The sequence below is a fragment of the Amblyraja radiata genome, chromosome 6, assembly GCF_010909765.2.
Source record: "Amblyraja radiata isolate CabotCenter1 chromosome 6, sAmbRad1.1.pri, whole genome shotgun sequence".
Lineage (NCBI taxonomy): Eukaryota > Metazoa > Chordata > Chondrichthyes > Rajiformes > Rajidae > Amblyraja > Amblyraja radiata.
In genome coordinates this window covers 40,051,782-40,078,444 of record NC_045961.1, presented here as the reverse complement: position 1 = coordinate 40,078,444, position 26,663 = coordinate 40,051,782, and the positions used below count along the sequence as shown (strand labels likewise).

Genomic DNA, 26,663 nt, shown 5'->3' with positions numbered 1-26,663 from the left:
AATGGCCTACCCCTGCACCTATTTGACTATTGACATGGTGTCAGAAGTGGGATCAAAATAAGCGAGAGTAGGAGCACAAGACATCTGCTGCTTAAGAGTGTCGAACGCCCTCTGCTGTTGCTCATGCCAGTGTCTTTGTGTGTAAGCTGGCGCAACGGGGCTGATATTTCACTGAAGTCCAGAATAAATTTGCTCAAGTAGTTCACCATGCCAAGGAATCTTAGTGGACCGAGCACGTCTGTGGGTGCTGGGAGCTCGTTGATAGCACTGGTTTTCGCCGGATCCATTTTTAGGCCGTCCTTAGTGAACACATGGCCTATGTATTTCACCTCAATTACCCTGAATTCACATTTTTGAGGGTTTAGCTTGAGGTTAATGGCCTTGGCGCGATCCAGGACCTTTGTCAGATTAGCATCGTGTTCTTCGACAGTTCGTCCAGCAACGAGGATGTTATCCACTACAATGAAGCGTGGGTAACCTGCAAACAACTGCTCCATAACTTGTTGAAATACTTCACTTATGCCAAAAGGCATGTAAAGAAATCTGTATCGCCCAAACGGTGGTTAACTTGGATGAGTTGTGTTCCAGCGAAATCTGCCAGAATGAATTCTTGGAATTAGAACAGTGAATTTGGTTGCCGCAGCCATCTGCACTGCAATCTCTTCCACAGTGTGGGATAGTGAGGTTGTTTAATGACTGTGTTTAAGTCCTTAGGGTTGATACAAATCCGTATTTTGTCTTTATTCTTCTTCGTTGCCACGACCATGGTGGAAACCCAATGCGAGACACCATTCTGTTGAGTTCATTTTGAACACGGCCCCGCATTGTATGGGGAATCCTGTGTGCTGGACGAACAACTGGGATTATCTCAGGGTTAATGATAGTTGTGTACTTAACAGGCAGCCTGCCCAGCTTGTCATCAAACAAAATTTTGTATTGTGTCAGATTTTGTTGGCTAAAGTCACAGTTTGTAGCCAGATGACAAACAGAAGGGCTGAAAGAGACAAGTCCCATGTCTTGACATGCATTGGCACCCAGCAGAGACGGCACATCCTCTTGAACAACATAGAAACTCAGGTTGTGGACACGTGAGTTAAGACAGCAGCGTAACTCAACTTGACCGATAGTGTGCACTGGACCTCCTGCAAATGGGCAGCCGTAGGAGTGACAGTCTCTGTTTTTCGTAACTTTTTCAACACAGCTAGACAGATCACATTACATCTGGCCCGTGTCAACTTTCGGATAAAAGTTCTTGCCATTAATGAGCAAAGTGACCTTGGGGTCTAGTTGTTTGTGTATTGAGTCAGACAGGGAATGCACATCCAAGTCAAAACCTTCGCTAGCAGCCTGCAAATCCGTGGGAGCTAGTTGAGAGCATTCTGAGAGCAAGTTCTCATGGCCAAGTGAATTAACAGATTGCCTGGTTTGAAGTCACGCGAGCGGCAGCATTTGATGAAATGATTCCTTTTGTTACAAAATTGACACAATTTCCCATATGCAGGGCAATGGTCACGAGCAGCAGCATGCGAACCCCCACAGGTAAAACAATTATCTATTAGTCTCACGATAGAATTGTTGGGCACTTGAGGAGAACAGCGAGAGATTTGATAAGACATGCCGACATTAATTTCAGCAGTGCCCTAAAACTTTTGTATGAGCGTCAGCCATTTCAGCAATGCAACAGCGGTTTTCAGCAGTCTCTAGAGTAAGCTCAGCATCCCGCAGTAACTCGTCGTGTAATTTATCATTGCGGACACCATAGACCAAACGGTCACGGACTAGGCTATCACATATATCCCTGAAATCGCATCGACTGGCAATGTGCTTCAAGGCACTGACATACATCTCCACAGGTTCACCCTGTCTCTGGCTTCGGGAAAAGAACAAATGCCTCTCCATGACCAAGTTAGTGCGTAACTCACATTACTGTCGGAATTTGCGTAGTAGGCAATCAGGGTCACTAATAGACTCAGCGGGAGCGATCTGGACGCCAGCCGGATCAAACCTAGGCGGTTCATAATGAAATCTTCTGGCACCTCAGGCAGCTTCTGTGCCTGCTACATTAAGAAGAATTGACGCTCGAATACCGGGAGCAGCAGCAGCAGCTCGACACTGACAAACTGCTGCAGTAAATCTTACAGGTTGGAAACATTGCAGCCACAGTGGAGAGTGATAAAGTTGGTTGATGTTTAATGAGTCAAACATGGCACTAATCAATGGATATCATTGGAATTTTGCAATCCAAGTGAATCACACAAATGATTTACAGAATATAATTCATCATAAATATCTATGGTTCCACACTATCATTCTTTTTTCTCCTTTGGCATGAAGGAATAATTGGAAGGTTTGCACAAAATTATCAGTATTAGCATGCAATAACTTTTCTAGTCACTTCAGAAACTTTCAGGATTTACTATTTACCTTAAAGGCCATAAATTTGTGGTATGGCTTTGGTGCCCATGCATAGACTTCAACAGAATTCTTCAAAGCAATCACTAAAAACTTGATCCTTTCATACTTTACTGGAAAAGGAAATACATTTTAGCATTGTTATCAATAAAAGTAAAACAGCTTCAGACAATATTACATTAAATAGGGTAAGACCAATTAACTACCTGACTAGTGGAGAAATGTGATCGAACAGATAATCAAGGACCTCTTATTTGGGGACATTGAACCCTGGGTCTGGACACCTCAGCCAGGAGAAATATAATCCTTGCATTTTCAATTTCTTATCATTTATTTTACATTTTTCGTTTTATCAAGCTGGGTCACAATACCATCCGTCTGCCAGGTTCATGTCCATTCTATCTATATTCCCTCAAAGCCTTGCTATGTCATCCCCATAATTCAAACTTCCATCCAGATTAGAACATCAACAAACTTGGATATATTACACTTGGTTTCCTCATCCAAATTATTACAATAGATTGCGATCAGCTGGGACTCTGGCATTAATTCCCATGGCACTCCACTTATCATGGACATTCAATCAAAATATGAGCCATTCTGTCTTTGGTCTATCCTACTATCTTTAGTTGGTTAAAGGGCCTGTCCCACGATGCGAGTTCACCCAAGACCTCTCCCGAGTTTTAAAAAAAAAATCAAACTCGTGGTACCTCATCACGAGTATTTTTTTACTCTTGGAAATTTTTTACACTTTTTTGTTGAAAAAACTTCACTAGTTTCCACGTTTCCCCGAGTACCTGCCGTTAGCATTACGAACCGCTACGAGACATCCACGAGCTCCGACGTACCCGCTACATACATTCTACGTACTTACCACGAGTTTGATTTTTTTTTAAACTCGGGAGAGCTCTTGGGTGAACTCGCATTGTGGGACAGGCCCTTAAATGTTTGTCCACCCACACCAATATATTATCTCCAAACCCACAGCCTCTCCTTTTGTTTACTAACCATCTGGGTGGCACTTTATCAAATACATTTTAAAAGGCCAAATGCATCCGTACCACTGGATCCCCATTATCTGTTGACAATTCCTTAATAGCCGATTTTTGTATTTTCCTTACTACGGACATCAGTGCATTGTTTTCTCTTTCCTTCCATTTGCTACCATCCAATCTTAAGAGCAGTCTGAGAATCTATGGAATTTTGCAAGATGTGTTGTGCTAATTATCTTTGTGATGACAAAATCAAAGTAAGAATTGTACTCGAATTTTCTAGCACTGGGTTTAATTTTTTAACTTTGGTTTCTTGTGTTAAATGTAGATGAGTATTCAACTTGCATTGTGCAGAAAACAAAATGCTGGAGTAAGTCAGCTGGTCGGGGAGCATCTCTGGAGAACAATATCCACCCCTCCAGAGATGCTACCTAACCCGTCGAGTTATTTGTGTTCTATGCAAGATTCCAGTATTTGCAGCTCCTTCTGTCTACAGTGTGCATTGTGCATGGTCCCTGAAGTTCAGTTTGATTTTCTTCACTGTAGCACAATTGCATCGTACCATGCGCAGTTACTACTCTGGGATTTGTTTAAGTGTCTAATATTTGGTCAAAGGAGAAGCCAAAGGAAATTGCATTGCATTTTCAACAAGGAAGTTTTATCATTGTTAATTTTTTTTTAAATGTAAACATTTTCATTTCTCTATTTTTTAATTTCTGTTCCCTGTCTCCAAGGACACATAATTTGCCCTACCACTTTAGCCATTGGCTAGAATGTACATCATGTGTCACACTAATTCGCAAAAGGTGTTTAATAAGAAATATAAAATCTGAAGAATGAAATCCTCTGGAGTATATTCAGGAGTTATGGAATTATGTGGATAATAGGCATTAATTTAAACAAAAAACAGTCTTCAAAAACGAAAACATGTTCACAAAAAAAGACACAAAGTTTTGGAGAAACTCAGTTGGTCATGTAGCAACTATGGAAAACTTGGATAGGTGACGTTTCAGGTCAGGACCCGTAAAGCCTAATAACAAAGTTATTAGGTGTGGGAAAGTCTGCTTCTGTACCATTGTAACAATGCTGGGAAGCCAATAAACAAATGTCCATGATTGAGACATAGAAACATAGGTGCAGGAGTAGACCATTCAATCCATCGAGCCAGCACTGCCATTCAATATGATCATGGCTGATCATCTAAAATCAGTTCCCCATTCCTGCTTTTTCCCTATATCCCTTGATTCCGCTAGCCCTAAGAGCTAAACCTAACTCTCGCTTAAAAACATCCAGTGAATTGGCCTCCATTGCCTTCTGTGGCAGTGAATTCCATTGATTCACAACTCCCTGGGTGAAAAAAAATGTCCTAGTCCTAAATGGTCTATCCCTTATTCTTAAACTTTGACCCCTGGTTCTGGACTACCCCAACATGGGGAACATTGTTCCTGCATCTAGCCTGTCCAATCCCTTTAGAATTTTATATGTTTCTATGATCCCCTCTCATCTTTCTAAATTCCAGTGAATTCAAGCCCAGTCGACCCATTCTTTCATCATATGTCAGTCCCGCCATTCCGGGAATTAACCTGGTGAACCTACGCTGCACTTCCTCAATAACAATAATGTCCTTCCTCAAATTGGGAGACCAAAATTGCACACGATACTCTGTGCGGTCTCACCAGGGCCCTGTACAACTGCAGTATGACCTCCTTGCTCCTAAACTCAAATCCTCTCGCAATGAAGGCCAACATGCCATTAGCTTTCTTCACTGCCTGCTGTACGTGCCTGCTTACTTTCAGTGACTGATGTACAAGGTCTAGTCACACCTCCCATTTTCCTAACCTGACACCATTCAGATAATAATCAAAGTGGATTACTAAGGTTATCCACTTTGGTGTTCTTGCCACCAAAGTGGATAACCTCACATTTATCCACATTATACTGCATCTGCCATGCCTCTGCTCTGCACCTGCCCACTCACCCAACCTATCCAAGTCGCCTTATAGCCTCATAGCATCCTCATCGCAGTTCACACTGCCACCCAGCTTTGTGTCATTTGCAAACTTGGAGATGTAACATTTAATTCCCTCGTCTAAATCATTAATATATATTGTAAACAACTGGGGTCCCAACACCGAGCCTTGTGGCATCCCTTTAAGGTGAGATTAGGGTCAGGCAGCATCAGTAGAGTGAAATCTACAGGTGGGAACCCTTCTTCGAGACTGAAGAGAAGAGATAGCCGGTAGAAAGTGTCAGAGCATGGAAACAGGCCTTTCAACTCAACTTGCCCATGCCGACCAAGATGCCCCACCTACGCTGGTCCCACCTGCCCACGTTTGGCCCATGTCCCTCTGAACCTTATCTATCCATGTACCAGCTCAAGAGGTGAGGGGAAAGGATGGGGCAATCGCCAGTGAGGTCCAGGTAAGGAGGGGACTATTGCAAGATGAATCATATGGCGGAAAGGTCGACATACAGTGCATTCAGAAAGTGTTCGGACCTCTTCACTTTTCCCATATTTTGTTGCGTTACAGCCTTATTCTAAGGGATTAAATTCTTTTTTTTAATATCATCAATCTACTTAATAACCCGTAATAAAAAAGCGAAAACAGGTATTTAGAAAATTTTGCAAAGTAATTAAAAATAAAGAACTGAAATATCACATTTACACAAGTATTCAGACCCTTTACTCAGTACTTTGGTGAGGCACCTTTGGCAGTGATTACAGCCTCAAGTCTTCTTGGGTATGATGCTACAAGCTTGGCACACCTGTATTTGGATAATTTCTCCCATTCTTCTCTGCAGATCCTCCCATGGATGGGGAGCGTCGATGCACAGCTATTTTCAGATCCTTCCAGAGATGTTCGATCGGGTTCAAGTCCGGGCTCTGGTTGGGCCCCTCAAGGACATTCACAGACTTGTCCCAAAGCTACTCCTGCGTTGTCTTGGCTGTGTGCTTAGAGTCATTGTCCTGTTGGAAGGTGAACCCCCGCCCCAGTCTGAGGTCCAGAACATTCTGGAGCAGGTTTTCATCAAGGATCTCTCTATACTTTGCTCCGTTCATCTTTCCCTTGATCCTGACTAGTCTCCCAGCTCCTGCCATTGAACAACATTCCCACACCATGATGCTGCCACCACCATGCTTCACCATAGGTATGGTATTGGCCAGGTGTTGAGCGGTGCCTGGTTTCCCCCAGACGTGACACTTGGCATTCAGGCCAAAGATTTCAATCTTGGTTTCATCAGACCAGAGAATCTTGTTTCTCATGGTCTGAGAATCCTTTAGGTGCCTTTTGGCAAACTCCAAGCGGGCTGTCATGTGTCTTTTACTGAGGAGTGGCTTCCGTCTGGCCACGCTACCATAAAGACCCGATTGGTGGAGTCTTGCAGATATAGTTGTCCTTCTGGAAGGTTCTTCCATCTTCACAGAGGAACTCTGGAGCTCTGTCAGAGTAGCCATCGGGTTCTTGGTCACCTCCCTGACCAAGGTCCTTCCCCCCTGATTGCTCAGTTTGGCTGGGCGGCCAGCTCTATGAAGAGTCCTGGTGGTTCCAAAGTTCTTCCATTTAAGAATGATGGAGGCCACTCTGCTGTTCGGAACCTGCAATGCTGCAGAAATTGTTTTATACCCTTCCCCATATCTGTGTCTTGACACAATCCTGTCTCAGAGGTCTACGGACAATTCCTTCATCTTCATGGCATGGTTTTTGCTCTGACATGCACAGTCAACTGTGGGATCTTATATAGACAGGTGTGTAACTTTCCAAGTCATGTCCAATCAATTTAATTTATCACTTGTGGACTCCAGTCAAGTTGTGGAAACATCTCAAGAATAATGAATGGAAACAGGATGAACCTGAGCTCAATTTTGAGTGTCTGAATACTAAATGTGATATTTCAGTTATTTCTTTTAAATTACTTTGCAAAAATGTCTAAACACCTGTTTTCGCTTCTTAATTCTGGAGTATTATATGTGGATTGATGATTTAAAAAAAAAATTTTTAATCCATTTTAAAACAAGGCTGTATAACAAAATGTGGAAAAGTGAAGGGGTCTGAATACTTTCTGAATGCACTATAGTCAGGTGTGGGAGAGATTTTGTGTTCAGTATATTAATGAACTAATGGTGAACCTTCTGCCAGACTTCAAAGTTATGTGTATCCCAGGAAGTTAAATATCTATAATTTTAACAAATTCTACATCTCCTCTTCAGTTAGGTAAGAAAACTATTCTCAGAAGAACTTTTTATCTAAACGTAAACATTTAACTATTTAAGTCAAGTGCACTCTGCCGTGAACTCAATGCCCAATGTTTTGAAGAAGCCGGTTTGAGACAGCAAGGAAATGATAACTACATCCACTATAATGCTGAGTTTCACCACTTACATGAGTCAGTGAGAGCAAAAGCAATGTCAGTGTGTCAACTCTTAATTTTTGTGGTCCCCATCATTTCTTTGTTGGTTAATTCTGGTTTTACTGTGAGTGAATGACAAAAGTCTGGTGTTTTGGTTGCAACATGAGCCTACAGATTATGTGTAGAGTATAGGGCATAAGTTGAAATATCATCACAAAGTGTTGAAGGCAGTTTTGCAAAAGGATGCATATAGTGTGTTCAATTTGATGTAAGATAACTTGCTTGGGATACCAATGTCAAAAATCCTCTTAATATCGCAAGTACAATAATATTACGATTTCTCAGTAGAACACTGAAGGAATAGAATTCATAGTATAGCAGTTTCTTGTTCTTATTACGAGATGCCCTTTGTAACAATTTAGCCATTGCAAATAAATAATAAGCAATGCAGCTATTATATCAAAAAAACATTGAATACTAACATCTGCTGCAGTGTCTTTACAATGATACATTCATGGATATACAATGGCAAGTTTTAGTTCAAGAATAAATATTTTACACATGTATTGTACATAAATGAGTGTGAATATCATAATGTGAAACAGACATTGAAAAGCAACAGATGCAAGTCAAATGTACTGATATTTTGCTACTTTGCCTAGTCTATAGTTTTAAATAATGTTCTTACCAACTTTATAATGTACACATCCTTCTAAATCACCGACTGTTGTCCAGCCTTGCTTTTTCTCTACTTCGGGATCGTTATGCAATATTTTGTTCCTTAACCAAGACAGGTAATATACTCGTAATTTGTTTTTCTTCCCTTTAAATTTAAATAGATAATAAAAGTTATAGATTAGAAAATCAGAATAAGAGTACAACTATTACCATAACATGCTGTTTCGCTTTTCATGTTGAAAAATTGAAGGTGTTTATGTCCATAATCCGATGGGCAACGATCTGGGCATACAGCTTCTGTTGAATCACTCCTGCTACTTTTACTATTATATGCCATTTGATAAATTTATTTGGCAATACATTGTTATAAATTATCCTGGCATGCCCTAATACAAGGAAGGTAGAAACAACGAACTGCAGATGCTAGTTTACACAAAAGGACACAAAATGCTGGCGTAAATCAGTGGGTCAGGCAGCATCTCGGAGTACATGGATAAATGTTCATCACCTGTCTGTATTCTTCAGAGATGCTGCCCGACCCGCTGAGTTCTTCCAGCATTTTGTGCCTTCTGAATACAAGGAACTTCATTTGAGAGAATAATTAAAAAAAACAAACTGGTATTCTAATTATATTCACTGATGCATGTAGGCCTGGAATTCACGTTGAAAAATAAGACATACACATAATTAAAGGAAATCTAGTTGATTCTGTCTGAGATTGCCTGTTCTTTCATAGGGTTTGTTTTTCTGCATCTATTTCCAGTGTCATTTCAGAAATGAGCAGACTGTCAAGAAAGGCTGTGGAGGACAAGTCAATGGATATATTTAAGGTGCAGATTGAAGATTCTTGATTAGTAAGGGTGTCGGGGGTTATGGGAAGGAGGCAAGAGAATCGGGTTGAGGGAAAGATAGATCAGCCACGACTGAATGGCGGAGTAGTCTTGATGAAGATCAGGCAGTATAAAACTAGCAATGCTGTGAAACAAAATTACATATTCAGCAAAATTTACCATGAAACAGAAAACACCACAAAATGAGTTTGGTATTTCTAGGTTTCAAAGAATATTTACCTGATATTGTTACCAGCACATTCAGGCCTTCAAGCACGTCCATCTGCTGAAACCGCCTCCGATTGATTAGAGGATACACCTTTCCTTGACCGCTTCTGTCCAGCAGCATCAGCCCACTCTCGGTACCCACTAATAAATTTACACCTGAAGAAATGGTTCATAAAAAGTAAAACACCCTTTCATAGTACAAGGATTTATTTACATTAAAGCTGCAGTACTGGTCCAGAATAGTTTGTTTTTATTACAACCATTTCTCGCACATATTCAAATTCAATGCCCTACTCCACTTCAGAGTGAGAATCCCCAACCTCTTACACTTAGGCACATATTTTATGGCATAGAAGGCAGGCATTTGCCCCATGTCAGTTCTCATTGCAATCTCGCCAACACCATCCCCCACATATTTTCCCTGTAATCAAACCTTGCAATTTCAGATTTATTCTACAACATTTTTGCATTGGTGCAAAGTTAAATTACATTGTGGTGGCGTTGCTGTCGTATTAAATTTAAATTACGATTCAAGAAATAACATTGAGAACTTTAACATGCACACACTAAATTTAAGATATAGAATCAAGTAATTGCAGATGCTGATTTATACCCTAGATGGACACAAAGTGCAGGAATAACTCTGCGGGTAGGGCAGTATCACTGGAGAAAAATGATGGGTGACATATCGGATTGGGACCCTTCTTCAGACTCAGTTATTCCAGCACTATGTGTCTACCTCTCACATTAGGTAGTTACATTTAAGTTACGTTTAAAGTACAAATACAGGCGGAGAGAAAATTGAAAGAACTTGCCCCATAAGGCAGCACAAAGAATCTCCGAGTTGAATCTCTTCTTGTACTTGCGGATTTCTGGTGTATCACTCTGAGGCCTTATATTGGTTGGATTTACATTGACCACTGAGCCTTTTCTACTGGGATCCAGCCTCATCGATTCTGGTCTAATCTGGTCATTTGAAAAAACAACTAGAAAAACAACATTTAAAAATCAGTTTGCGACAGATTCAATTCTTATTCCATTCGCATCACCCTCCCTCCATTAACTCTTACATAACTATGATAAATCCAGATCGAAACTATAAATTTTCTCATTCTGTTGATAGCCTTCTGTGTTGGAATTATTTTTAATTACTTCAGATTAATTTCTTAAAACTATAAAGTAAATGTAAGAAACTGAGATAGTTGTTGGGCATTCAGCACCTTATGCTTGTCCCCGCATCCAATAACCTTGGCTAATCCTTTAGTCAGTGTCACTTTTCTGCATTAATCCTACATCACTCAATAAAGACAAAAACACAACTGTAAGTGAATTTGGGGCACCTTGAGTTCAAGATGACCTGGCTTTCCCCAATAAACTACTCTTAGTAAATGCCATACTGAAAATAACTGATAATATTACAAATATTAATTCTGTGGGTTAGCAATGTAATGTGCATTTGAATTAATCAATTTCAATTGTTTTCTTAGTCTCCCAAAGGACCATTGTTCACTAGTTGTCCACGAACCCTAACCCGCTATTTCGATTTTCAGATATATTTACTGAATGAGATAACTTCAAATGTTTTACATTATCTGCTCCTTTACAATTTTAAAAACAGATATCAAATCATGTAGGTAAACAACAAGCAAAATGGCAGAATCATCAACTATTTTCAAAAAATTCTGGGAAAGAAAAGCATGCTACAGCACTTAAGTTATTAAACAGAAACAAAATGATATATTAAAGTCAGATTAAGCATTTTTAGATAAAATGCTAGAATTTATAGATTCATGGAAAAAGCGTGGAAACAGGCCCTTCGGCCCAACTTGCCCACACCGACTGTAGGACCCATTCATGCTTAGGCTAGTTACTGTTAGCATATTATATTATTATTTTGTCTAGATATTTCTAGCAGTAATATTTTAAACACTTGGGGGTGGACTTTTGATACGTAGATGAACGTTACATATATCATACCAGGGGAGGTACGTAGATGAACGTTACATATATCATACCAGGGGAGGTACGTAGATGAATGTTACATATATCATACCAGGGGAGGTACGTAGATGAACGTTACATATATCATACCAGGGGAGGTACGTAGATGAACTTTACATATATCATACCAGGGGAGGTACGTAGATGAACGTTACATATATCATACCAGGGGAGGTATGTAGATGAACGTTACATATATCATACCAGGGGATGGTGTGGGCAGGTCAGACAAGCAGGCATGGGAGAGATAATCCAGTTCTTACCAGATGAGATAGTAAGAACGGAAAGTTACAATTTGTATAAGAATAAAGAGGATCTGGTATGTTCATTTTTTTGCCTACACAACTACTTCAATAAAGAATCACTTAAACTGGAAATAATGAATAGAGGATCAGTTTCTTTTTATCGTCTGCATACAATCACTCTTACCTGCCTGTGTAGTAATGGCACGGAAAGTTGGATATTGGAAAAGTTTGAAATTGCCATTACACCGACCAACATGTCCCATCTACACCAGTCCCACCTACGGGTGTTTGTCTAATATCTCTCTGTACCTGCCCTATCCATGTACCTGTCCAAATGTTTCTTAAACATTGCAATATTACCTGCCTCAACTATCCCCTCCGGCAGCTTGTTCAATATACCTACCACCCTCTGTATGAAAAAGGTACCCCTGAGGGTATTAAATCTTTCCCCCCTCACCTTAAAAAAAAATAAGATTAATTCAGCACTGATTTCTTAAAAATAAAAGTAAGAGAAATAAAAGTTAACTTTTCAGGCCAATAACGCCAGAAAATCGCTGAACTAAAAAGCTGCAGTTTGATGCAGCAATATGCCAAGTAGTGCATCTTGAATACAAGGGGGTTAATATTCACCTTAATAATGTGTGGAGATGTTGGCCATGGAAAATATATTTTAATTGTTAGAGTGAAGAGCATCATTTTACAGTGCTCCTACTCATCCAGCACCCCTTCCCCCAATTCTGCTCAGGCAGTCTATTCCACTGCTTATCATCCTTTTTAAGATGTCTCAGTCACTTATTTCCAAAACATGATGCTTCACATAATTTGATTGTCAATACACTTTCAACATCAACATCATTCAATTCACAATCAACGTCATAATCTTTTTTTTAAATCCTGTCCATGCGATATATTCCTACTATGAAAATCATTCTATGATCTCCCACTTACCCATAGATGATATAGTGGTCCCACTTGATGGGGATATTTGCAATAACCTGGGATCTATAAATGGCGTGAAAGATGAGGAAGACTTGTGTTTCTGAAGTGTGTTTCCTGCTGACTGGGTCTAGAACAGAAACATTGAATCGTAAGCAATTAAAATTATCAGCAATTAAACTAGAAACATCATGCAGAATGCATCCCGAAAGATACCTCTGCAAAATATTTGAACTTTGTCAGCTATACTTAGTGATTAGTAATTGATCATAATTGTTTTGCACGAAAATATTTTGTCTGGCTTCTTTTTATAAAATATCTATAGAGTACATCACCTCAAAAAAAAATCTTATCTTAATAAGATCCACTGTGCTTGAGAAAAATATTGTTAAAGCACACATCTTTAACAACATTTAAATTAAATGGGAGCTAGATGTTCATTAGTTCCAGGAGCAGAATTAGGCCATTCGGCTCATCAAATTGACTCCGTCATTCAAGCATGGCTGATCTATCTTTCCCTCTCAACCACATTCTCCTGCCTTCTTCCCATAACCCCTGACGCCCTTAAGAACCTGTCAATCTCTGCCTCAAAAATGACCCATTGACTTGGCCTCCACAGGTGTCTGTGGCAAAGAATTCCACAGATTCACCACCCTCTGACTAAAGAAATTCCTCCTCACTTCCTTTCTAAGGGAGTGCTCCATGGGTGTGAGATTTTCTTAAACACTTTTACATACATAGTAGAAAATGCAAAAAGTGTACTAAACTAAATACAGGTATTTTGGGTAGACAGGGCAACAGATTTTTATATTAAAAAGTATCAAATTAATCTGTTTTTAATTTGTTTAATTTATTAATAAGCCATCTGTTTTGTACAGAAGTAATTAAAAAAATCCCTATGCAGTTTAGAGTTGTTTTTAAACGTCTTGAGAATTAAATTATTTTACACTTTACACAACTACTTCAATAAAAGGTAACATATAATTTTATGTTCATCAGTTTAAATTTATATTGTCTAAATCTGAGCAGGTAATCAATTACAGCTTATTTCTGCTACAAGTTCAGCATCTCACAACATGGTGTTAAATTAAGACCACTGGATGATTAATGAGGTTCACCGCTGCACTTCATTTCCAATGTAAATGATGTAATTTGGTGCAATTAAATTTGTAAACGTAATTAGACATGATCGGAGATTTGTACAAGGCAACTAGCATTACAGTTTTACTGCTATAAATTTGTCTGCAATAATTTGATATTTTGAAAGATGAAAAGATGAAACTTTCTTTTGGAAAATGTACTAGGGTATGTTATGCATCCGAAAACCAATAAGAAAAAAATATTTTAGAAGGAAGAATACACCTTTTAGTAATGGCAACTATTGGGCATTTGATAGTTTAAGTTTGCTTTTCTGAATAATGTACATTATGATTTGTTGCAGGACACTGGGCTGAACAGAAGAAATAATGGTTCAAAGCTCTTCCTTTAAAAGTTACGGCTGTTAAAGATACCATTAAACCAATAAAGTTGGTGTTTAACAACATTAACACATTGCAATAGTTAAATATTTGAAAAGCTACCTAGAAAAAGAATGTACTAAATCAAAAAAAGATCTGTTTTTAAACCATTTTATTTCAATAGCTGACTTTTCAATGCATTTCAGTATTGAAGTGCTAAACTCTGCTTGGCAGGAATATTCTGCTGGAATTTAAACTATTCGACAGGATAGAACTCAAACAATGTATTCACTTGTAGTGAGGTTACTGAAATATCCTGGATCGCACAGCTGGAAATATTAAAGTCCTTCTCAAATCTAGCTGTTGCCCCATAGTAACGTTATGATCTTGCAATAACCAGTAGCACGATTGGTCAGAGAAGTCATTGCAGCAACTACTTTCATCCTCCTGGCTGTTTGTTAAGAAACAATTTGCTATTAACAAAATTACAACAGCCAAATTCAACAGAGTTTGTGTTTAACTTTACTTATGATGCATTGAACTGGTTTTCATTGGAAACTGCAGACTTTCAATTAGTAAAGGGATGGTATTGCTGCAGTCAAATGCAAATACTCTTAAATTACAATGACATTTTATAATAACTACCAAAATTGAACACGGGTAATTATGCCCCGTAACATCAATAGCTTTGATGTTTAAAATGTTAACAAATGGAATAGCCAAGATTTCACAAGAATAACATATTGTTTAGGGGACAAAAAGAGACAAAGGTTGGGGAAAGGAGGAGAGGGACTGGAAGAAAGATGAGCTAAAGAGAGGAGCTGAAGGGGAATGGAACCTTCATAGGAAGGCAATGGAATAAGGAAAGATATGTGTCTGGGCAATCGGGTAGTTCAGAGATACAGCGTGGAAACAGGCCATTCGGCCCACCGAGTCCGCGCCGACCAGCGATCCCCGCATATTTACACTATCCTACACCCACTAGGGACAATTTTTACATTTACCAAGCCAATTAACCTACAAACATGTACGTCTTTGGAGTGTGGGAGGAAACCGAAGATCTCAGAGAAAACCCACGCAGGTCACGGGGAGAATGTACAAACTCTGTACAAACAGCACCCGTAGTCGGGATCGAACTCGGGTCTCCGGCGCTGTATTCGCTGTAAGGCAGCAACTCTACCGCTGTGCCACCGTAGGAAGCTGGAGCAGGAAAGAGCCAGTCAGATCAAGAGAGGCAGGAATCCAGGGAAAAGGTGGAAGGGGGGCCAGCCTGAGTGAGAGAAGGAGCAGGTGTACCACCGAAAAGAGGCAGGTTTAGACTAGTGTGAGAGGAACCACATGTGAGGGAGTTTATGCTGGAAACTGGGGTTGCAGGGAAGGGCTGGTGCTATGTATACGCCAGAGTAAAACTGAAAGTAGCTGCGCATTTATGCACTCGAGACAGAAAAAATATATACATTGAAATTAAACATCAATCAACAACATGCTACAAATCCATTTTATGCATGAGAACATTCTGGTGAAATTCAAAAAAATTGCCTTTTTTCCACATAACCCTCTGACAACTGTAAGTCTCTCTTTGGAAATATTTACATTTCCAATACATGCAATGAAAAATGTTACACATTTAAATATAAAACATAACAAAACTTAAGTCAGTGGCAAATTAAATTGAGTGTTCAGCATAGAAACATTGTTCAGCCCATCAGGTCTGCCACAAGAGCCTCTTTGCACCGTATTTCAGCTTAGCCTTCAATGTATCATTTGGAGAAGAATTTTGGTATAGTCTACCAGGCCAAATAATTCACAACTATTTCTGGGAGAATTAAAATCTGTGCAATACTAGACCGTAATGGAGAAATGTGACTGCAGTGATCAAAGGGTTAATAATGCTTGTTTCACCCAAACACGCAACTAATCGCAAAAGCACAAAGTATGAAATGACATGGAATGTTAGTAAAATTATAGGAAATGACAGTGATACTTTGATAAAGAAAAACTTGCCAGTTTAATGCTTATAAATGTTAGGATGGTTTCACCAATATGATAAAAATGGAGTAAGGAATAACTGATCACACTTGCCAAATCACATTTTTTGTGCCAAAAGGGATGATTTTTCTTTTTATACAGAGAAACCAAATAGGCATTCAACTTGCATACATCTTTTTTTTTTAAACAAATTTGGTGGCCAACAACAATTATTTAACACAGAGTAGGATGGAGGTTAAACTTTTTCCATCAACATCAAGTTTCGGTGAAGTTGGGAATGGCAGGAGGCATTAAAACAAGATGTGTAAACAAATTTTGATGTCGTTTCACAAGCAATTCAGCTTTGGATTAGACCTGACAAAATGGAAGTTAATAAAGTATAACCAGATTTCTATCAGCTGCAGCTTTTTGCTTTACTTTTAGAATACAGTAATTACTTCTCAATAATCTTTGCATTCTAAAATAAGATCTAAGCAGAAAATTCAAACCTTAAATCCACTTTTGAAAGTCAAATCAAATAAGAATGACCTTCACAGCACAATGAAGCAAAATCTGTACAAAAAGCAAATCTAAAAACATAAATGGGAGGTAACTATGTAAAATGGTTGGATGGTAGCAGAGAATATGGATAAACAGAATGTACTTTCAGCGGCATGGTGCTTTGAGTATCTGCACTAACGCTTCTGTTTTTTCATCAGTGACTTGGATAAAAAGTAGGGGGTTTGTATTATTAAGTCGTCAGGGACACGGGTGGCAGAGCGAGTTGTTTAGAAACAATTTTATAATGGGACATGAACAGATTAAATGAAATGAGAGATTAATTTCATGTAATAAATTGTGATATAATTCACTTTGGATCCAAGAAAGATGATGCAAAATACTCTCTTGACTGCAATATGTAATGAAGTGTAAAGGAGGAGAGCATTTCAGGTGACTGGGCACAAATCTAAAAGCTAGTGACCAGAAGCAAAAATAATTGTTTGTCTTACTGCATGTAGGTGTTCCATAAATTGGGAAAAAGACAAGGGACAAATATTCAATTAGTTTTCAGCTATATAATATGGAATGTCACAAATTTGATTTTCAATAAATTAATAATGACCAATAGTAGTCTTTTGGAGAAGGGTTTGGCACTACATGCAGAACATTCCACTTAATTTTTCCAAAAATAATTTACGCATTGCAATAGATATTCACACCTTGAGAGATAGGTGGTGAAGGAAATGAATAGAGTCAGGTGTACTGACCATGGATTATCAAGAAGTGAGGAATGGTGCCAAAGGAAGGGAGAGGTGAGAAAGAGTCAATCTGCCACCTGGATTGGAGCAGAGAGAACATGGGGAGGGACAGAAGGGCGGGAATCAATGGGTGCCATCATGAGGCAATGGACAAAATACGCAAGGCGACCTTAGCTTCTCACCTGGGACGTCATAAAAAATATTTATTTTAGAATTGTTTTATTGCTTGCATGTTCCCAGGGAAGAGTTTGGTACTTTCTCTTTGGGCAACATTGTAATGAATGGTCCACTACCTTTGAATGCGATATCTTTAAATATTGAGACTAACATATATTACTGACCTGGCATTGAAGTTAGTGGATTTCAAAGGCAGAACAATGAGAGAATACAGTTGAATGACATACTGTAATCAATCTGATATTTTACTGCTAAAATAATTTTGCTCACTAATATTAAGATCTGCGCACGCCTTATTTGTCGTATCATTACACAAACTCCAATTTCTAAGTAAAAGATCATTTACTGGATAATCTGCAATGGTTTTTTTATTTTTAATAGCTCTGTGCAAATTATTGCCAACCTACTGAAGCGATGATTGCTGAAGAGATGTTTATGGTAATTTCTTTGACCAGGTCCTTAACAAAAAGCACACTGAGACGACTTTGTAAGTCTAATCCAGAACCTTGACCATAAAATAAATCTACATTTGTTTTTACTCAGAGGCATAATATTTGTTTATGGAATGGGAACAGATTGTTTGTTCCATTGCAATTTGTTTTAGTAGATCAAACTTTATAATATTCATTAACTGGCAAGTTTGGGGATCCAAAATTTCTACTTAGTAATAGGATTTAGTATTTTTCTACAATTGTGGTGTAGAATTGTTACACAGTTTAAGTTAAAGATGAAAAACAATGGAGATTGACTGGAATTCTGTTGTGGCCAACTAATTTACAGGAGTGGTACGGAACAGCCGCTAACTATGGTGTCAAACATACCTCATTAGTAGTAAGCTCGTCCAGGGGCAGCTGAGGGGACATGATAGGAGACTGCTGGCTGGTTGGGGAGGTGGAGGAATGGCTTTGCTGTATGAGATCTGGCAAGAGGTGAATGCGGGATGCAAAGCCATTACTCTCATGGTGGCTGGCACGCTTTAAGTCACCTGCGCTCTGTAGAAAAAACAGGCATACTTGTCTTGCTGAAAAGTTGCTCGAACACCTATCACCCTAGCAGTTAATTGGCAGAAGAGTTAATGTAGCAAAGTTGGATTGTGCAGGTTTCATCTAAGCACAACTATTACTAATAAACAAATGTGGTAAAATTTGACAAAACCATTTAGTAGATAAATACTACACTCTAGGTAGAACATTAACAATAAGTGCCATCAATTTTTTTTAAAAGCACATTGAATGTATTCCCAATCCTTTTTCTTTGGATGTTGATGAGATCAGTGTTGTATGATTCACTGTAAAAGTGACAGATTTTGCAAGTTTGATGTGATGCACTGTAGGGTACTCAATATTGTAATATGCCCTGCTTGTAAGAATTAGTGTGATAACATTTACAAATGATATGGAATGTCAACATGCCTCTCACTAAATGTTGCCATTTTTTTTATGAAAGGCAAACAATGAAGTTCAATGAAGGTAAAAAGCTAGTTAATGCCCGACAGTTGCAAATGTGAGCTTTTAGTTAAAAATAAAATTGAAGTTAGAGTGAAGACACATTAAAGGAGGCTTGCAGACATGTTAGTTTCATTTAGAAACATCTTAAGCTAGTGTCAGACTTGGGAATAAACATATGCATTTCTAGGATTTTGAACTGCAGTCACCTCCTGCCCATCTAATTTATTGTTACGATGGACATTGCAATTCATGCAGGTAAATTGCAGAGATCTAAATGCCCTGTGCTCTGGCTTAAAAAAAAAACTGCCTGAAGAACTGATAAAATTATTTTGATTACTGGCTATTAATGTTAAAAATAATGTTTAAAAATTAAGGGTAAATAAGAGCTTATGGGCAAGAGACAGAACTTTCTGTCAGATACATTACCTGTCGAACTATTAAAGTGCCATCTTTAGAGGGAGTAACAGAAGTTTCAGTCAACAGCTCCAGATCATCACGAACTATCATTGTATTCACTGATTCAGTTTCTCCATTGCTCAGCTTTGACGACCTGATAAATAAAAGTCCACAGGTATATGGTATGTAATAGTGGGCAAGGGTTGGAAATCCATATAAATTATGGAGAAGGCATAAAATACAAGAGCCTTCGATAGTTTATAAACTAGTCATACTTCCAATGAGATATTACATGTAAACCATTTCCAACTATTTTAATGAATATATATTTTAATAGGGGCGAGGGACTGGGAGAGTCGAGATGTACAGATGCTCCCTGGGTTATGAAAGCCTGATAGGCTGCCTTATGTACAGACTATACATACAAACGAGCATTCGGGGGACCGGTGGGAGGAATTTGCTGGCTAATGTGGGGCTGCAGGCGGTCGATTCAAACTATAGCTGGACTTTTGCCACATCAAACCAAGGAAGAATATTTTCCTGTTAACATGTTGATGTCCATTTTACAAATCCTATCAAGAAACATGATATCCGAGCCAGCAACTGTGTCCTTTTTAAAATATTCAAAAGATTTAAAACCTCATCTGCAGTAAAATCTTTTACAAGATTACCATTATTAGCTGGAAATATGTTCAGGCTGTATTTTGTTAATATCATCTTTATTATTAAGAATGGCAAAATGAGATTTAAAATGCTTCCTCAGGCTATCTATTCCTATAGGACAACCCACTTCTGGAGTAATCTGCTGTCGTGTCAGAACTCTATTTGTGGCCGCATTTCCAATTTGTGAATAGTTCGGGATACGAACCATTGTCAGGAGTGGATCCCTGGAGTAACTTGGGGAGAACCTGGATGGACAATTTCAAGCCTGTTGAAAAGACTGCTGAATAAAACGCACTTGGGGTCCGTGGTTCTTGTAACAAAGACTCAGGGTACTAAATAGTTAGGCTAACTTTTGATAAAATGCTGGTTAGGCCTTAGCTGGAAAACAGTGGTAGTTCCAGCAGTAGGTGTCTTGAGTAAGTTATGAGCAAAAAACAAATTGCTGGAGGAACTCACTGCCAGGCAGCACACCTGGATGGCAATGGACAGGTGATGTTTCAGGTCAGGACCCTTCTTTAGACTTGAAGGATCCTGACCTGAAACACTGTCTGTCCATTTCCCTCCACTGATGCTGCCTGACCTGTCGAGTTGCTCCAGCAGTTTGCTTTCTGTTCAAGATTCCAGAATCTGCTGACTTGCGACTCCATTGAGACAGTATTTCCAAAAACAGTATTTCCAAAAATATTGCAGGGATTAGGATCTTTAATTCTGTGCAGAGATTAAAATAACTGGGTACGTTTTTCTCAGAGCCGAGATGATTAAGGGATTTGATGGGCGTGTTCAAAATGATGAATGATTTTGATTTGATAGATGTTTCCAGTGCTAGAAGGGTTGGTAATCAATGGACATAAAATTTAAGGTGATTTACAGAATCTGAGACGGCATGAGGAAACTTCTGGAAAAGAAAAATAGCAAAGTTATGAGAACTGGATGCAATACTTGAAAGGATGGTGTGGCAATTCATTATTAACTTTCAAAAGAGAATCAATTTTACAAAGGGTCTGCAGATCTACAGGAAGAACAGGGTGAGTGATGTTGGTTGGAAGGCTCTGCTAAACAGCCATCACAAAAGAGATGGACTCAACAGCTTTATCCTATGATGTCATTCTCTCAACAACTAATAATTATGAAGATAAATAATGCAGAAATATATTGCATGCACTTCATTACTTTTAACCAGAATTACATACACTGCCCTAGCATCATCCGACATGGGTTCCGTTTCATCAGTTCCATCTTGGTCCAGGTCATCGTCTTCTTCATCGGTAGTTCCTGATTCATCACTTGACGAAGAATAATCAGTAACTTTCTGAGGAGGCCGGACATCATCGACAGCTCGAAGCTCTTTCGCTAAGGCAGCAAGATCCTGAAACTAAAATAATCAGGTCACTGTTCAAATATTGTGGTTGAGTGTTTAACATGAAGCAAACAATTGCACATCAAACAGCAGCAAGGCTTCAAATGCTGACATTTGCCATAGAAACATAGAAAATAGGTGCAGGAATAGGCCATTCAGCCCTTTGAGCTAGCACCGCCATTCAATATGATCATGGCTGATCATCCATAATCAGTACGTCATTCCTGCTTTCCCCCCCATATTCCTTGTTTCCATTAGCCTTAAGAGCTATATAGGCATCCACTGCCTTCTGTGGCAGAGAATTCCACAGATTCACAACTCTCTGGTTGAAAAGGTTTTTCCTCATCTTAGTCCCAAACGGCCTATCCCTTATTCTTAAACAGTGCCCCCTGGTTCTGGACTCCCCCAACATCAGGAACATTTTTCCTGCATCTAGCCTGTCCAATCTCTTTAGAATTTATATGTTTTTATTAGATCCCCTCTCATCCTAAATTCCAGTGAATACAAGCCTAATCAACCCATTCTTTCATCATATGTCAGTCCTCCCATCCCGGGAATTAACCCGGTGAACCTACGCTGCACTTCCTCAATAGCAAGAATGTCATTCCTCAAATTTGGCGACCAAAATTGCACACAATACTCCAGGTGTGGTCTCACCAGGGCCCTGTACAACTGCAGTCGGACCTCCTTGCTCCTATACTTAAATCCTCTCACTATGAATGCCAACATGCCATTAGCTTTCTTCACTGCCTGCTGCACCTGCATACTTACTTTCATTGATTGATGTACAAGAACACCCAGGTCTCGTTGCACCTCCCCTTTTCCTAATCTGACACCATTCAGATAATAATCTGCCCTCTTGTTCTTGCCACCAAACTGGATAACCTCACATTTAACCACATTATACTGCATCTGCCCACTCATCAAACCTATCCAAGTCACACTGCAGCCTCATTGCATCCTCCTCGCAGCTCACACTGCCACCCAGCTTTGTGTCATCAGCAAACTTGGAGGTGTTACATTTAATCCCTTTGTCTAAATCATTAATATATATTGTAAATAACTGGGGTCCCAGCACTGAGCCTTGCGGCACCACACTAGCTACTGCCTTGCCATTAATTCCTACTCTTTGCTTCCCATCTGCCAACCAGTTCTCTATCCATGTCAATACCCTACCCTCAATACCATGTGCTCTAATTTTGCACACTAATCTCTTGTGTGGGCCATAATCAATACTTAAATAATAATAAGGGATATATATACACAGTGAGATAGGATATCAAAATAGGAATACTTCTCCCAAAAAGATATTAAACATGGAATAAACTGGCAAGGACATTTAAGATGTAAACAACATTTAAAAATAGATTTGGACAGCTCCATAGATAGGAAAGGTGGAAAGGGATATGGACCAAAGCAGGCAGGTGGGTACAGCAGAGATGGAGCATTTTGGTCAGCACGGACAAGTTGGGCCGAAGGGCCTGTTTCCATGCTGTTTGACCAGGGCATTAAGATATAAAGGGAAAGTAAAATCTGGACATGTGGAGTTAAAGGTGATTTCAGTCAAATGTATCAACAAAAGATCAAATGATTGCAAATTGCATCATGGATTGCAAATTAAAACATTTTAAACATTAGGTAGGTGAATAATTAAAGGAAATCAGATCCAATTTCAAAAATTATTTTAAACCAAAGATAAACATTGACTAAAAATAGTCAGATTGCTATCAACATAAATGAATATTATTGGGTGATAGGGAAAATTACTTGTCAATTGAGAGCTCATTTTTTTAAAACAGGTTTAAAAAAAAAAAGATTTATTGAACTACATTGTGGAATTCTCTGCCTCAGAGGGCGGTGGAGGTCGGTTCTCTGGATACTTTCAAGAGAGAGCTAGATAGGGCTCTTAAAGATAGCGGAGTCAGGGGATATGGGGAGAAGGCAGGAACGGGGTGCTGATTGGGGATGATCAGCCATGATCACATCGAATGGCGGTGCTGGCTCGAAGGACCAAATGGCCTACTCCTGCACCTATTGTCTATTGATTACCAACAACGCAGTCCCACAATTCATCTAAACTGAACATTTAGACTTGACACAGCTTTAACTTCAAAGGCACGCTACTCATTCTATCATAGAACATCAGCTGCCCACTCTCCGACTCCAAATCATATAAGTATCGGTAACACTGAGTTAGTCTGTAAAAACCAGCAAGCTAAAAGAATAAACAGCAAAAAAAAAATCCTCTTTTTACTATTTTGACATTACAAGCCCACTATGCCAATTTGGATAAGGTGCGTCAAAATGCCCTGTTTCCATGCAGTATAGCACTATGACCAAAAAAAGGCATCCTCTCAAGACATCAAACAAACTTATGCTTTGCAAAATGTTCGATTTCTGGATTTAGGCTATAGACAGACAACAATTATTTAATACATAAAAGTTGTTAGTATTAATGTATATTTGTTGTAATATGAAAGAAACAAACTCATATTAGAGTAAGATTAATCAGATTTGTTCAATAAAAAGTTATCGACCCAAGCACAACCCTAAAAACTCAAACAATAGCATTAAAAAAAACATTCAATTAAAAGTATAAGCAGGCAAGAAGGAGACAGTTAAAGTAGCATAGCTTACCACTTCACCCTACAATATTCAGCAGCCCAAATGAATGTGATAGAATCATGTGCCATTGGTCATGTCAGTAGGGTACAAAGAGAAAAAAGAAAATGCCAACATAAACAAATACATTTGCATTGCATTCATGTCTTTTATATTTACTAGTAGTCACTGTATATAATATATAGAAAAATATGTTATTTGCATGTGCGCATAGAACCATTTAAAATTCAGTTTGAGCTAAGGTTTTATGTCATGAAAACAAACATAGTCTAATTAACCCTGCATTTCAATATCAACTTGAAATATAAATAAATAGCGTTCAAAGTTTAGTTGCATTTTAAATGTTAATTTACCGTATTTCCCGGCGTCCTAGACGCTATTTTCTACCCTAAAATAAGGCCCGAAAAATTACCTGTATCTTGGAGACCGAAGGTTAGATTGTTCATAGGCCTATAGCAGGGTGTTAAACTCATTTAAACTAATTTTAGGTCACAGGCAAAATGCGACTTCATGCCCGCTCTGGCATCGGGGAAATCATCCCGTGGGCCAGGTCAGACTCCTTCGCGGACCGGATGTGGCACCTTGGGCCGCAAATTTGACACCCCTGGCCTATAGGAAGTGTTTCAGTACTATACGGCAATCCAATCATATGTTTTGACGAGAAGCGACATGCGTTCGGAAGCGGTTGATTTTTGCCACTTCAAACACCTGGTCTAGGTAGGAGCTCTGTAAATTCTATTTAAATTGTGTAACACTGTAAATTGTTTAACACTGTCCATATTACGGCGTCTGCAAAATCAAGGCGTTCTTATACCATTGGCTATAAGTTGCAAGCTATTGGATATGCGAAAGAATATGGCAACAGGGCTGCTGAGAGACATTTTGGACCACCGCCAACTGAGAAAATGATACGTTATTGGAGGAAGCAAGAGGACTTGTTGATAAGATTTAAACGGAGCCTGCATTGTTCTGCAGCAAAGTGGCCAGAACTCGAGGAAGAAATTAAGAATTGGATAGTTGAGGAGAGAAATGCGGGCAGGTCAATGTCAACAAAGACTATTATTAACAAATCAAAGTTGAGGGCAGCAGCACAAGGTCTGGGTGATTTTCATGGCAAGTCAAGTTGGTGCTGTAGATTTATGAAGAAAAATGGACTTTCAATGAGAACTAAGACAAAGAATCGCTCAAAAGATGCCTGAAGATTATGAAAACAAAATTATTGCATTTCATAGCTACGTAATCAATGCAAGAAAAGAGACTGACTATGAACTGGGACAAATTGGAAACATGGATGAGGTGCCGTTAACGTTTGATGTGGTATCAAATAGGACAGTGGATATCAAAGGCTCCATATCCATAACTATAAAGACCTCTGGACACAACAAAATCCGCTACACTGCAGTGCTATCATGTTGTGTGGATGGGATTAAATTACCACCACTACTTATTTTTAAGAGGAAAACCATACCAAAAGACAAAATTCCACCTGGGATTGTTAAAGGGATGGATGGATGGGGATGGAACGAAGTTATGGTTGGATAAGGTCTGGTCACGGCATCCCGGTGGCCTTCTTAAAAAAACATCCCTACTGGGACCAGTTTCGCGCCCACCTAACTACGGCTACTAAAGAAAGGCTAAAGAGAGTGAGGTCGAAAATTGCAGCGATCCCCGGTGGATTAACTTGCCAACTTCAGCCTTTCGCCATCAACAAACCCTTTAAATTGTTTATGAAAAAGGAATGGAATCAGTGGATGAGGAGGAAAGACCATGATCTAACAAAAAACAGGTAGTTTGAAAAGGCCATCCATTGCTCAGGTGTGCGAGTGGGTTTTTAAATCGTGGAACCGTGTTAAGACTGAAATTGTCGTCAAAGCTTTTAAAAAACATGGCATCTGTAACGTGTTAGATGGCTCAGAAGATGACATTCTATTTGATGATAGTGATATTTCGAACAGCAGTGATGACCCTGATGAATTATTATGCTTTGAAGATTCGGGTGACAGTAGTGAATTTTTCGGATTTGGAGATTAGAATGTTTTTCGTTTTTGTAATCTTTGTTTCGTGCACAATTAAATGTTATTTTATTCCAAACGCTGTTTTTTTTAAATTACCGCACTGGTTTATACATTATCTTTGTTTTGCATTGCGTACCGTGTATAAACAATACGCAATGCAAAACAATATGCAATGCAAATGGCCGCCACCACACCGAATGGAAATGACCGCCACCATGGCAAATGTTTGTTTTTTTATTTTTCAATATTTAGCAACTCAAAATGGGGTGCGTCTTCGACACAGGTGCGTCTTCATCGCCGGGAAACACGGCAGTAAATTTGCATTTATACTCCAAAGAAAACATGCACCAGAAACCAAGCACAAAAAATAAAAAGCGCTGTTGAAACGACTAAAAGCACTTAAGTTTTAAGGAACTTACAGCTGGTCGGCTTGGCCCTAAATCTTTTTTATCTTCTTGCTTTCTATTCACATTTTCATGACGTTGAGATGGTGAACCCTCAGATTTTGATGAAGCTGTGAAAAAAAAATTTAAATCAAAAGCCTAAGCATTGAAAAACAAAATATCAGACGTCAAATCCCACATAAGAACCACGTAAATTTCAAGTGGCAAAGGCGCAACTTTTTTTGA

At 39.0% G+C, this 26,663-nt stretch overlaps 1 protein-coding gene across 10 annotated transcripts in view; it reads right to left on the bottom strand.

Moving 5' to 3' along the window:
• map4k4 (mitogen-activated protein kinase kinase kinase kinase 4) overlaps window positions 1-26,663 on the bottom strand; it is a 298,343-nt gene that overhangs the window by 12,623 nt on the left and 259,057 nt on the right. For 3 of the 10 annotated variants that reach the window (XM_033022583.1, XM_033022589.1, XM_033022584.1), the window contains 10 exons: window positions 26,454-26,548; window positions 24,035-24,043; window positions 21,231-21,412; window positions 19,408-19,531; window positions 18,355-18,525; window positions 12,685-12,802; window positions 10,306-10,476; window positions 9,503-9,646; window positions 8,443-8,577; window positions 2,425-2,525 (listed from right to left, as the gene is read on the bottom strand). In XM_033022583.1, the coding sequence (XP_032878474.1) occupies window positions 2,425-2,525; window positions 8,443-8,577; window positions 9,503-9,646; window positions 10,306-10,476; window positions 12,685-12,802; window positions 18,355-18,525; window positions 19,408-19,531; window positions 21,231-21,412; window positions 24,035-24,043; window positions 26,454-26,548 (1,250 nt within the window). The remainder of the gene's footprint in view (window positions 1-2,424; window positions 2,526-8,442; window positions 8,578-9,502; window positions 9,647-10,305; window positions 10,477-12,684; window positions 12,803-18,354; window positions 18,526-19,407; window positions 19,532-21,230; window positions 21,413-24,034; window positions 24,044-26,453; window positions 26,549-26,663) is intronic. The other 7 variants (XM_033022587.1, XM_033022593.1, XM_033022585.1 and 4 more) reach the window with 6 other exon arrangements.